The sequence below is a fragment of the Schistocerca cancellata genome, chromosome 10 (assembly GCF_023864275.1).
Source record: "Schistocerca cancellata isolate TAMUIC-IGC-003103 chromosome 10, iqSchCanc2.1, whole genome shotgun sequence".
NCBI classification, from domain to species: domain Eukaryota; kingdom Metazoa; phylum Arthropoda; class Insecta; order Orthoptera; family Acrididae; genus Schistocerca; species Schistocerca cancellata.
Window position 1 is genome coordinate 198,968,626 of NC_064635.1, and position 13,728 is coordinate 198,982,353.

Sequence of the window (13,728 nt, forward strand, 5' to 3'; positions counted from 1 at the left end):
TGAAGATTAGATGGGTAGATCACATAACTAATGAGGAGGTATTGAATAGAATTGGGGAGAATAGGAGTTTGTGGCACAACTTGACAAGGAGGAGGGACCGGTTGGTAGGACATGTTCTGAGGCATCAAGGGATCACAAATTTAGCATTGGAGGGCAGCGTGGAGGGTATAAATCGTAGAGGGAGACCAAGAGATGATAACACTAAGCAGATTCAGAAGGATGTAGGTTGCAGTAAGTACTGGGAGATGAAGAAGCTTGCACAGGATAGAGTAGCATGGAGAGCTGCATCAAACCAGTCTCAGGACTGAAGACTACGAGAACAACAATATTACTTTTAACCTTATTCAATTTTTGGATGCATATGCTACCAGATTTTCAAAAATGGTTCAAATGGCTCTAAGCACTATGGGACTGAGGTCATTGCTATCCTCAATCATAGCGAAGAAGAATTGCGTGATATACTGAATGATATGAGCGAGTATAGAATATGGTTGGAGAGTAAATCGAAGAAAGACGAAGGTAATGAGAAATGGTCCTGAGCACAATGGGACATAACTTCTGAGGTCATCAGTCCCCTAGAACTTAGAATTACTTAAACCTAACTAAGCTAAGAACATCACACACATCCATACCCGAGGCAGGGTTCGAACCTGCTACCGTAGCAGCAGCGCGGTTCCGGACTGAAGCGCCTAGAACCGCTAGGCCACAGTGGCCGGCACCAGATTTTCTTCCCCATCAACCTTACTACTAACAATACAACACAAGGCATCACATGAGTGTATGAGTTCCTATTCAAAGTCAGGTAATATTAACACAGTATCTGATTTTGTCTCCTTGAGTTTCTCAAATGCTTCTTGACACTGTGTTGTCCACTGAAAACTAACACCTTTGTCTAGCAACTTAGTTAGTGGCTGTGCAATTTCAGCGAATCCCTTCATGAAATTTCAAAGATAATAGCATAATCCAAGAAAAGACTTTTAATTGTTTAATAGTTTGTGGCGTCGTAAAATCACGTACCACAGAAGATAGTCGAAGAGCTATTCACAATATTTCTCGACTGTTAATAAGCCCAAGACAACTCACTTGTGTTTTAGCAAAATGGCATTTCCTCACACGAGCTGTAAAGTGTGCTCCCATTTGGGCAACAAGCATTTGCCATTGACCATGATATTCATATTTCGTTGAGATGGCGTTGTGGGCCCGTGACAAGCCGTTGCCGTGAAGGCATTTTACAAAAGTAGGGACAGCTACGTGTATTTCCCGTTCATTACAACCTAGCACGTCATGCTTTAGTACCGTCGGCACATGCTATAAAGTGTGGGTACAGAACTTCGAGGAAACGGATGATATGGTGTGAAACAGGAGTGGATGTGCAAAACGTTTGTGCTCACCAGAGAATGTTGTAAAACTGGAAGAAGCCTGCAGATGAAGTCGCAGGCATTCTGCACGCAAGCACGCACTACAGACTGACGTGTCAGATGGTAGTGTATGGAGAATATTGTACAGAGAACTGCGATACCATCCATATAAGATTCAGAGAGTGAAAAAGCTGAATATGGACAATCTCCCAAAGTGTCTATACTATTGCCAGAAATCGTTGGAAACAACGCCTTTGCGTCAATCTGATGATGAGCGATGAGGCCAATTTTTGTGTGTCAGGCTTCGTTAACAAGCAAAAATTTTAGATATCGTTCACGTGAAAGTCCGGAAATTCTTTGTGGAACTCCACTTCACAGTCCGAAGGTAGTAATGTGGTGTGGCGTATCATCATTTGGAATCATAGGGCCTCATCTTTAGAAGACGAAGTTGTTTACTGTGAACACAAAACATTATATTCACATGTGGGACCATTTGCTAGTCCAACAACTTGTTGATCTTTCTGTAACTGGAGGCAGATTCTTCCAACAAGGTGGGGCCACATGCTATACTCCATGGCATTCCATTAATACGCTGCAGGACGTCTTCTGTGGTCATCTCATCTCGGAGAACAGGGACACTTCCTGGCCTCAAAGATGTCCTGATTTCTCCCTTTGGAGTCATTTGAAGTTTTAGGTATTACGGTGTGACCCACCACTCACCATTCAGGAACCGAGGTATCAATTCTACATCTGCATCTGCATCTACATCTAGGAGGGCAGTGCCAGTTGTGTCGACAGTTCGAGCGGCGCGGTCTATTGCCCGACGAATTTGTTTCAGTTCTGAAGCGAATGCCGTAAAGGGTTTCCTTCTGTTCAGAAATCGAGTTGAAGTGACGAGGGCGCAAGTTAGGGGTGTGCAGTGGGTGGTATAGCACTTAGCAGCCCCATCAGTCAAACGAATCAGTAACAGCTTACACTGTACGGTCTTGAACATTGTCCTGCAAAATGATGGTCAGATCCTGCAGAAAGTGTCATTACCTCTCTCTCTCTCTCTCTCTCTCTCTCTCTCTCTCTCTCTCTCTATCCTGTTCATTTTTGGAACACAACCTACGACCAGCTTAGAGACAGAAATGATGACACTTTCTAGAGGACCTGACCATCATTTTGCAGGACAATGCTCAAGCACGTACAGTGCAAGCAGTTACTGGTTTGTTTGACTGATGGGGCTGCTAAGTGCTATACCACACCCCTAACTTGCGCCCTCGTGAGTTCAACTCGATTTCTGAACAGAAGGAAACCTTTCACGGCATTCGCTTCAGAACTGCTACAAATTCATCGGTCAGTAGACCGAGCCGCTCAAACTGTCAACACAACTGGCACTAGAATGAGATTTTTCACTCTGCAGCGGAGTGTGCGCTGATATGAAAGTTCCTGGCAGGTTAAAACTGTGTTCCAGACCGAGACTCTAACTCGGGACCTTTGCCTTTCGCGGGCAAGTGCTCTACCAGCTGAGCTACCCAAGCACGACTCCCGCTCCGTCCTCACAGCTTTACTTCCGCCAGTTCCTCGTCTCCTGCTTTACAAACTTGACAGAAGCTCTCCTGCAAAATGGTAGAGCACTTGCCCGCGAAAGGCAAAAAGGTTCCGAGTTCGAGTCTCGGTGCGGAAGTTTCACAACTGGCACTGCTAAGAGTATCCTACGACTTCCACATCGCGTATCTATTTTGTACGATCTGTAAATAAACAGTTGCCACTATTAAAGTTCCAACCCTCCTACATAGATAATACGGAAGCCACCGTCCAGTGCGTCGCTAAGGATACTCTGTGCCTCTCCTTGTCATTTCTCCTCCTGTTCCACGCGCAAACAGAGCGAGAGAAAAACGACTGTCCTCTGAATGAGACCTAATTTGTTGTACCTTATCTTTGTGATCGTTAGGCGCGATGTATGTTTGCAGCAGCAGAATCGTTCGGCATTCAGCTTCAAATGCGGTTCTCTAAATTTTCTCAATAGTGTTTCCCGAAAAGAATGTCGCATTTCCTTCAGGTATTGCCGGCCGCGGTGGCCGTGCGGTTCTGGCGCTGCAGTCCGGAACCGCTGGACTGCTACGGTCGCAGGTTCGAATCCTGCCTCGGGCATGGGTGTGTGTGATGTCCTTAGGTTAGTTAGGTTTAAGTAGTTCTAAGTTCTAGGGGATTTATGACCTAAAGTGTTGAGTCCCATAGTGCTCAGAGCCATTTGAACCATTTTGAACCTTCAGGTATTCCTATTTGTGTTCCCGAAGCATCTCCATAACACTTACGTGTTGTTCGAACCTACGAGTTGCTTCGATGTCTTCCATCAATCCGACCTCGTACGGATCCTAAACACTCAAGAATAGGTCGCACCCGCATCCTATATGTGGTCTTCTACACACGTGAACCACTCTTTCCTAAAATTCTCAGAATAAACCGAAGTCGACCATTTGTATTCCCTACCACAGTTTTGCAGAAGTTAAAAGAATTCCGGTGCCATTCCTGCAAGATGTTATGTTTAACTTCCGTAAAAGACTACAAATATGTAAGAAGGAAAATGGCAACCACCCACGCTCAAAATAGTTCAAATGGCTCTAAGCACTATGGGACTTAATATCTGAGGTCATCAGTCCCCTATACTTAGAACTACTTAAACCTAACTAACCTAAGGACATCACACACAGCCATGACCGTGGCAGGATTCGAACCTGCGATCGTAGCAGTAGCACCGTTCCGTACTGAAGCGCCTAGAACCGCTCGGCCACAGCGGCCGGACCACCTACGTGATGTCATTTTCAAGTTACATACGTTGCAAATTATAAGCATTGTAAATTCGTGTTGTATTTATTTTACGTCTCTGCGAAGAAATTTCTATCGTTTCACTGCCGCACCCGGCGTTAGGGATGATCTCATACCACGAATTGGACCCACTCCTTCTAGATGACCATGAATGTTGTTGGTGATCGAGTAGTGCTGTTTCTTCTGCGTCATGGTAATTGTGGTGTGGTCACTCTTATCTTGCAGGATACCCCTGTCCACTCGGTTGTACACAGACGTTCCTAGTTTGACGAAAACTCCGACATGCCAGATCAACTGATTACAGTTCCATCCAAAATATCTGGGACTAAAATATCTGGGTCTAGTTGCAACAGTGGGTGTGAACGCAGCAGTCAACGTCACTGCGGTATGGTAGTTCTACAGCATGTAATCAACAATGAGTGACTGCAGCTAGATGTGACATACCTGAAGAAACTGAAGAAACATGTGCACCGTCTTCCTCAACGGACTGGGCTGTTATCGAGGGAAGAGGAGGTGTTACTTGGCATTAGTGTCCGCGTGCTGTGGGTGACAAACCTTTTGCCCATCGTGCTCATTTCTCTCTCAGCTGCAGTGTGCTAGGTCCGATACCTGTTGTGTAAGTACACTCATGCTCATAAATTAAGGATAATGCTGATACATTGTGAAACAACGCTCTCGTGGGCGGTTTGTGGGTTAAAATGACCTCGGGGTATGACCATGAGGTGCATTTGACTTGTGGGTCATCGCACGGTGGCGCTGGCGGCAGTCCACATACACAGAGGTGTGTCGATGCATGTCAGAGTACGGTGCAGTGAGAGTTTCAGATATGCTAATGGTGACTGTGTGTCGAAAATGGGTCAAAGAATACACATTGATGACGTTATGAGGGGTAGAATACTAGGGCGGCTGGGTGCTGGTCAAACACAGCAGATCGTAGCACCGGCCCTCCGTGTGCCACAAAGTGTGAGGATTATAGCAACGATTCCAGCAGACAGGAAACACGTCCAGGCGCTACAGTACGGGACGTCCACAGTGTGTGCAAGACCACAAGAAGACCGATATCTCACCATCAGTGCCCGCAGACGGCCACGGAATACTGCAGGTACACTCGCTCGGGAGTTTACCGCAGCCACTGGAACAGTTGTCTCCCGACACAAACTCTACGAACGACTGAACAGACATGGTTTATTCGCCCGGAGACCAGTAAGGTGCATTCCACTGACCCCTGGTCACAGGGGAGACCATAAAGCCTGGTGTCAAGAACACAGTACATGGTCACTGGAACACTGGTCCCAAGTTACGTTAACGGACTAGTCCGGGTATAGTCTGAACAGTGATTCTCACCGGGGTTTCATCTGGCGTGAACCAGGAACCAGATACCCAACACCTTAATGTTCTTGAAAGGGACCTGTATGGAGGTCGTGGTTTGATGGGGTGGGATTATGATTGGTGCACGTACATCCCTGGATGTCTTTGACAGAGGAACTGTAACAGGTCAGGTGTATCGTGACGTCATTTTGCACCAGTATGTCCGCCTTTTCAGGGGTGCAGTGGGTCCCACCTTCCTCCTGATGGATGATAACGCACGGCCCCACCGAGCTTCCATCGTGAAGGAGTACCTTGAAACAGAAGATATCAGGCGAATGGAGTGGCCTGCCTGTTCTCCAGACCTAAATCCCATCGAGAACGTCTGGGATGCTCTCGCTCGACGTATCGCTGCACGTCTTCACACCCCGAGGACACTTCAGGAGCTCCGACAGGCACTGGTGCAAGAATGGGAGGCTGTACCCCAGCAGCTGCTCGAATACCTCATCCAGTGTATGCCAACCCATTGTGCGGCCTGTTTTCATGGTGATCATATCCCATATTGATGTCGGGGTACATGCGCTGGAAACAGTAGCGTTTTGTAGCACATGTGTTTCGTGACGGTTTTCTCAACTTATCACCAATACCTTGGACTTACAGATCTCTGTGTTTTATATGTGCCTATGCTATTAGCGCCAGTTCTGTGTAGTGCCACGTTGTGTGTGGCACCACATTCTGCAATTATCCTTAATTTATGAGCATGAGTGTAGAAACAGGGGCCTGTCATGCGTGGCTGGGTGTAGACCGCCAACTGTCAACACTGCCACATTGCAACATGGAGTCCACGAAGTTATTTGGCTCATGCAATAACTGCTGGACGAAGCTTTTGATAGCACCGCCTGTAATTGACTGGTAACTTTCTCGCTGTCTTTCCAGACAGTGGGGACGCCATGCAGCTTCCCGTGGGTCTCGCAGCTGGAGGGGGAGGCGTCTTCTTCATGGCTGTGGTCGCCGGCTGGTACGGGATGCCCAAGCTCATCTCCAGCCAGATAGCCTCCGTGAGTATCGCACTTCCTGGTGCGCACTGACAAACAGAGTAACTGCCTAAACGTTCTTACCTTCGTACTGGAGCGATTAAAGTCCAGCCACACACAGAAGTCCAGTGTGGGTCGCAATTATCGTACAGCTGGGAAACTTAGTAGATATTATAGTGCGTTAATGTAATCTGGGAAGAAAAATTGTTTTCAAATTTGGCCACCGGATGCGGACCTGGTGCTGTGAATGCAAGAAAGACATACAAAAATGTTCCCATGTGTAATGGATTATGAATGAGATGTGGGGAGAAAACGTCAAACAAGTGAGAAAGGCATAATATTGATGTAATTATTAACCCCAGCTTACACAAATTGTTCAATATGAGCACCAGAGACGTCGATGAGATGCTTACAGCGACAGCTTTGCACCTGGTGGCCAAAATTTGAACCAATTTTTTTTTCGGCTATAAATGGATTCTACGTTAACACAGTAAAATACCAAGTTTTGTTACCATACGTTAATTACAGCCCAACTGAACCTCTGTTAGTAGCTGCACCACTCAATAGCATGACTAACATTTATTTATTTATTCTACTCTTCTACTAGTCCATCTTCTCTTGCCCACTCTGTCTACCAGCTTCTCTCCACTGTCACTGTCCATCTACTCCCCCCATCTCTCTCTCTCTCTCTCTCTCTCTCTCTCTCTCTCTCCATCTCCTCCTCGATTCTCTCTCTCTCTCTCTCTCTCTCTCTCTCTCTCTCTCTCTCTCTCCCCCATCTCTCCCTTCACCCTTTGTGTCCCTCCATCTCCTCCTCCGCCACAACACTTTGCTGTCCATCATCCTCACCCCAATAGAAGTTTCGCTCTTCTCAACCCCACATTATCTAGATAGTAAGTAATATTTGTAGGAAATGAGACTGAAATCGATCCAGAGGTTTAGGAGGAGCTTTTTACCCGTGAACTGACTGTGTACGCACATGTCACATACTTTTCACATACATTTAACGTATTTCACATATATGTGTACACATATTTCATTTGTATCTCTAGCGAATTTCGCGCTGCAGTTTCTTTTCACGCAGCTCAGGGTGTTTCATGTCTTATCTCGTGAACAATGTCTCATACAATGATATAATTTCGGAACTGTATTCGGTGGTATATGTGAATACTGTCCTCAAAATGAGGCTAGAATAGAGTTAGTAGTAAAGAATCAATAAAGGTTAACGTAATGATGATGGCGCGGTTTTACTGTGTGAACAGAGAAGAAGCAGTAAGCTATAAACATTGATTTTTCGTCATTTTGTAGTCGATGTCAGCGAGAAAAATTTTCGTATAGGTGTGAAATTATGTGTGTATTTTATGAACATATATGTACTACTGGCCATTAAAATTGCTACACCAAGAACATATATAATATACAGGGTGAGTCACCTAACATTACCGCTGGATATATTTCGTAAACCACATAAAATACTGACGAATCGATTCCACAGACCGAACGTGAGGAGAGAGGCTAGTGTAATTGGTTAATACAAACCATACAAAAATGCACGGAAGTATGTTTTTTAACACAAACCTACGTTTTTTTAAATGGAACCCCGTTAGTTTTGTTAGCACATCTGCACATATAAACAAATACGTAATCAGTGCCGTTTGTTGCATTGTAAAATGTTAATTGCATCCGGAGATATTGTAACCTAAAGTTGACGCTTGAGTACCACTCCTCCGCTGTTCGATCGTGTGTATCGGAGAGCACCGATTTACGTAGGGATCCAAAGGGAACGGTGGTGGACCTTCGGTACAGAAGAGACTGGAACAGTACATTACGTCCACTTGCTAACACCTTTTTATTGGTCTTTTTCACTGACGCACATGTACATTACCATGAGGGGTGAGGAACACGTACACACGTGGTTTCCGTTTTCAATTACGGAGTGGAATAGAGTGTGTCCCGACATGTCAGGCCAATAGATGTTCATTGTGGTGGCCATCATTTGCTGCACACAATTGCAATCTCTGGCGTAATGAATGTCGTACACGCCGCAGTACATCTGGTGTAATGTCGCCGCAGGCTGCCACAATACGTTGTTTCATATCCTCTGGGGTTGTAGGCACATCGCGGTACACATTCTCCTTTAACGTACCCCACAAAAAGAAGTCCAGAGGTGTAAGATCAGGAGAACGGGCTGGCCAGTTTATGCGTCCTCCACGTCCTATGAAACGCCCGTCGAACATCATGTGAAGGGTCACCCTAGTGTTAATTGCGGAATGTGCAGGTGCACCATCATGCTGATACCACATACGTCGACACGTTTCCAGTGGGACATTTTCGAGCAACGTTGGCTGATCATTCTGTCGAAACGCGATGTATATTGCAGCTGTCTGGGCCCCTGCAATGAAGTGAGGACCAATGAGGCGGTCGCCAATGATTCCACACCATACATTTATAGTCCACGGTCGCTGTCGCTCTACCTGTCTGAGCCAGCGAGGATTGTCCACGGACCAGTAATGCATGTTACGTAGATTCACTGCCCCGTGGTTTGTGAAACCCGCTTCATCGGTAAACAGGTAGAACTGCAACGCATTCTCTGTTAATGCCCATTGACAGAATTGCACTCGATGATTAAAGTCATCACCATGTAATTGCTGATGTAGCGACACATGAAACGGGTGAAAGCGGTGACGATGCAGTATGCGCATGACACTACTTTGACTCAGTCCACCGGCTCTCGCAATGTCCCGTGTACTCATGTGTGGGTTCATGGCAACAGAAGCTAACACACCAACTGCACCCGCTTCTCCTGTGACGGGCCTGTTACGGACCCATTTGCGTGCTACGACCATACCTGTTGCATTCAGTTGGCGGTAGATGTTTTGCAATGAGCGGCACGTTGGATGCTCTCTGTCCGGGTACCATTCTGCATACATCATCTCCGCCTTTTCAGAGTTCGAATACACCATGGTCACAGTTCCTACAACACCACACTATCACAGACTTCTGGTAACACGGTGTACTACAGTTGGTCTGCGTGCTGAGACGAATGCAGAATAACAATAGCAGCAAGCGCTACATGCGGACAATGCGACAGCTAGACCAAACCACAACAGTGCACTACAGCCACACTCGTAAACACGGTCGTCATCGTGAACATGTCCCAGCAGATGCTGCTCGCCGACCGTGGCCCGTGTTTGTTACAACACGCAACTGAACGTCGGAGGTTTCGAGCGTCAACTTTAGGTCACAATATCTCCGGATGTAATTAACATTTTACAACAAACGGCACTGATTACGTATTTGTTTATATGTTCAGATGTGCTAACTAACGTGGTTCCATTTAAAAAAACGTAGGTTTGTGTTAAAAACATACTTCCTTGCATTTTTGTATGGTTTGTATTAAACAATTGCACTAGCCCCTCTCCTCACGTTCGGTCTGTGGAATCGGTTCGTCAGTATTTGATGTGGTTTACGAAATATATCCAGCGGTAACGTCAGGTGACTCACCCTGTATATACTACTGGCCATTAAAATTGCTACACGAAGAAAAAATGCAGATGATAAACGGGTATTCATTGGACAAATATATTATACTAGAACTGACATGTGATTACATTCTCCTGCAATTTGGGTGCATAGATCCTAAGAATCAGTACCCAGAACAACCACCTCTGGCCGTAATAACGGGCTTGATACGCATGGGCATTGAGTCAAACAGAGCTTGGATGGCTTGTACAGGTACAGCTGCCCATGCAGCTTCAACACGATACCACAGTTCATCAAGAGTAGTGACTGACGTATTGTGACGAGCCAGTTGCTCGGCCACCATTGACCAGACGTTTTCAATTGGTGAGAGATCTGGAGAATGTGCTGGCCAGGGCAGCAGTCGAAGATGTATCCAGAAAGGCCCGTACAGGACCTGCAACATGCGGTCGTGCATTACCCTGCTTAAATGAAGGATTCGCAGTGATCGAATGAAGGGTAGAGCCACGGGTCGTAACACATTTGAAATGTAACGTCCACCGTTCAAAGAGCCGTCAATGCGAACAAGAGGTGACCGAGGCGTGTAACCAATGGCACCCCATACCATCAAGCCGGGTGATATGCCAGTATAGCGATGACGAATACACGCTTCCATGTGCGTTCACCGCGATGTCGCCAAATACGGATCCGACCATCACGATGCAGTAAACAGAACCTGGATTCATCCGAAAAAATATACTTTTTGCTATTCGTGCACCTAGGTTCGTCGTCGAGTACACCATCGCAGGCGCTCTTGTCTGTGATGCAGCGTCAAGGGTAACCGCAGCCATGGTCTCCGAGCTGATAGTCCATGCTTCTGCAAAAGTCATCGAACTGTTCGTGCAGATGGTTGTTATCTTGCAAACGTCCCCATCTGTTGACACATGGATCGAGACGTGGCTGCACGATCCGTTACACCCATGCGGATAAGATGCCTGTCATCTCGACTGCTAGTGATACGAGGCCGTTGGGATCCAGCACGGCGTTCCGTATTACCCTCCCGAACCCACCGATTCCATATTCTGCTAACAGTCATTGGATCTCGACCAACGCGAGCAGCAATGTCGCGATACGATAAACCGCAATCGCGATAGGCTACAATCCCACCTTTATCAAAGTCGGATACGTGATGGTACGCATTTCTCCTCCTTACACGAGGCATCACAACAACGTTTCGCCAGGCAACGCCGGCACCTGCGGTTTGTGTTTGAGAAATCGGTTGGAAGCTTTCCTCATGTCAGCACGTTGTAGGTGTCACCACCGGCGCCAACGTTGTGTGAATGCTCTGAAAAACTAATCATTTGCATATCACAGCATCTTCTTCGTGTCGGTTAAATTTCGCGTCTGTAGCACGTCAGCTTCGTGGTGTAGCAATTTTAATGGCCAGTAGTGTATATATATATATATAATGTGGTGCGGTTGTTTGTTAAGAACAGAAACTGATGAGGTTAGTGAAATTAACGTTCTAACAGTGATAGCAGACAATCCGCGAGTGGGACTAGCTGAAGCATTGCTCTTCGAAATTTTTTTTTGTCAACAGTCTACTGACTGGTTTGATGCGGCCCGCCACGAATTCCTTTCCTGTGCTAACCTCTTCATCTCAGAGTAGCACTTGCAACCTACGTCCTCAATTATTTGCTTAACGTATTCCAATCTCTGTCTTCCTCTACAGTTTTTGCCCTCTACAGCTCCCTCATGTCTTAGCAGATGTCCTATCATCCTGTCCCTTCTCCTTATCAGTGTTTTCCACATATCCCTTTCCTCTCCGATTCTGGGTAGAACCTCCTCATTCCTTACCTTATTCTTCCAATACTGCGAGAATATTATGACGCGTTTCATCTTTTCCATATTTTACCCCATCAACAGTTTCACAACAATGACTTTCAAAACTAATTTCATAGCAGTGCATCTAATAGTGAGTGCTGAACGTGCGAACTGATGCGGCATTTGTGTGGTGTCACCGCCAGACACCACACTTGCTAGGTGGTAGCTTTAAATCGGCCGCGGTCCATTAGTACATGTAGGACCCGCATGTCGCCACTGTCAGTAATTGCAGACCGAGCGCCACCACACGGCAGGTCTAGAGAGACGTACTAGGACTCGTCCCCAGTTGTACGACGACTTTGCTAGCGACTACACTGACGAAGCCTTTCTCTCATTTGCCGAGAGATAGTTAGAATAGCCTTCAGCTAAGTCCATGGCTACGACCTAGCAAGGCGCCATTAACCATTTCTATAGAGAGTCTCACTTGTATCATCAAGAATGCTGTATACAAATGATGGATTAAAAGTTAAGTATTCCAGCAGCTTCGTACTTTTCTTTATAGCATTCATTACGTATCCTGTTCCAGACCTCACGCCCGTCTGCGTTAGATTATAGCGTGCATTCGGCCTCCTCTATCTACAAGGTATTGGCACATTTGCCAACACATCAATTTGTATATAAGATTTTGTTCTCTAATGAAACACCGTTAACAGATGGTGTATTTAATCTTCACAGAATGTGCTATTGGCTGCTTGGAAATCCACGCTGCCTGAGAAAAGTGGATAAACAATGGCATTGACGTGGTAGCATGTCTTCCTGTTGTTTCAATTCTTGCATCATTATCCCCTGTGAATAACCACACGTACGCACATGTCGTAACAGAGTTATTGCTGCAGTTACTGTGAAAAGGCCCACTGAAGGCAGTACACGTGTTACTAACGTGATGGATGTTCCGACAATTCTACATTCTTAAAGGTCGTCTTAACAGAGCATTTGAACGTTTGGGAAATAGGAGGTAGACTGCACGTTAAACAAATCTAACACCTCTGGGCGTTTATTTTTTTCTCGTTTCTGAGGCGTCAGTTTTGTCTCTGGTGTGATGCGGTCCGCCACGAATTCCATTCCTGTGGCAATATCTTCATCTTAGAGTCTTAGACTAACACATGCACCCTCTGTTCTCATTTATTTATTGAATGTATTCCAGTCTCTTTTTTTTCCCTTCCTGTTGTTACCGTCTACAGTTCAAAAAAAAAGGTTCTGAGCACTATGGGACTTAACATCTGTGGTCATCAGTCCCCTAGAACTTAGAATTTACTTAAACCTAACTAACCTAAGGACATCACACACATCTATGCCCGAGGCAGGATTCGAACCTGCGACCGTAGCGGTCACGCGGTTCCAGACTGAACCGCCTAAGCCGGCCGGTGTGGCCGAGCGGTTAAAGGCGCTACAGTCTGGAACCGCGTGACTGCTACGGTCGCAGGTTCGAATCCTGCCTCGGGCATGGATGTGTGTGATGTCCTTAGGTTAGTTAGGTTTAAGTAGCTCTATGTTCTAGGGGACTGATGACCACAGATGTTAAGTCCCATAGTGCTCAGAGCCATTTTTGAAGCGCCTAGAACCGCACGGCCACACCGGCCGGCGTCTACAGTTCCCCTAGTACCCTGTAGTACCTCTCCCTTCTTCTCGTCAATGTTTCCCAGGTGTTCCTTTCCTCGCCAGTTCTGCGGAGAAGCGCCTCATTCCTTACCGTATCAGCCCACCTTATTTTCAGTATTCTTTAATATCACCACATCTCAGACGTTCCGATTCTCCTCTTTTCACATTTTTTCACAGTCTATGTTTCACTGCCATACAATGCTCTACTCCAAACATACCGGGTGATCAAAAAGTCAGTATAAATTTGAAAACTTAATAAACCACGGAATAATGTAGAT

At 46.1% G+C, this 13,728-nt stretch overlaps 1 protein-coding gene across 1 annotated transcript in view; it reads left to right on the forward strand.

Annotated features, from left to right (window-relative positions):
• LOC126106741 (sensory neuron membrane protein 1-like) overlaps positions 1 to 13,728 on the forward strand; it is a 296,120-nt gene that overhangs the window by 49,256 nt on the left and 233,136 nt on the right. The window contains exon 2 of the mRNA XM_049913116.1: positions 6,411 to 6,532. Within this exon, the coding sequence (XP_049769073.1) occupies positions 6,425 to 6,532 (108 nt within the window). The 5' untranslated portion in view covers positions 6,411 to 6,424. The remainder of the gene's footprint in view (positions 1 to 6,410; positions 6,533 to 13,728) is intronic.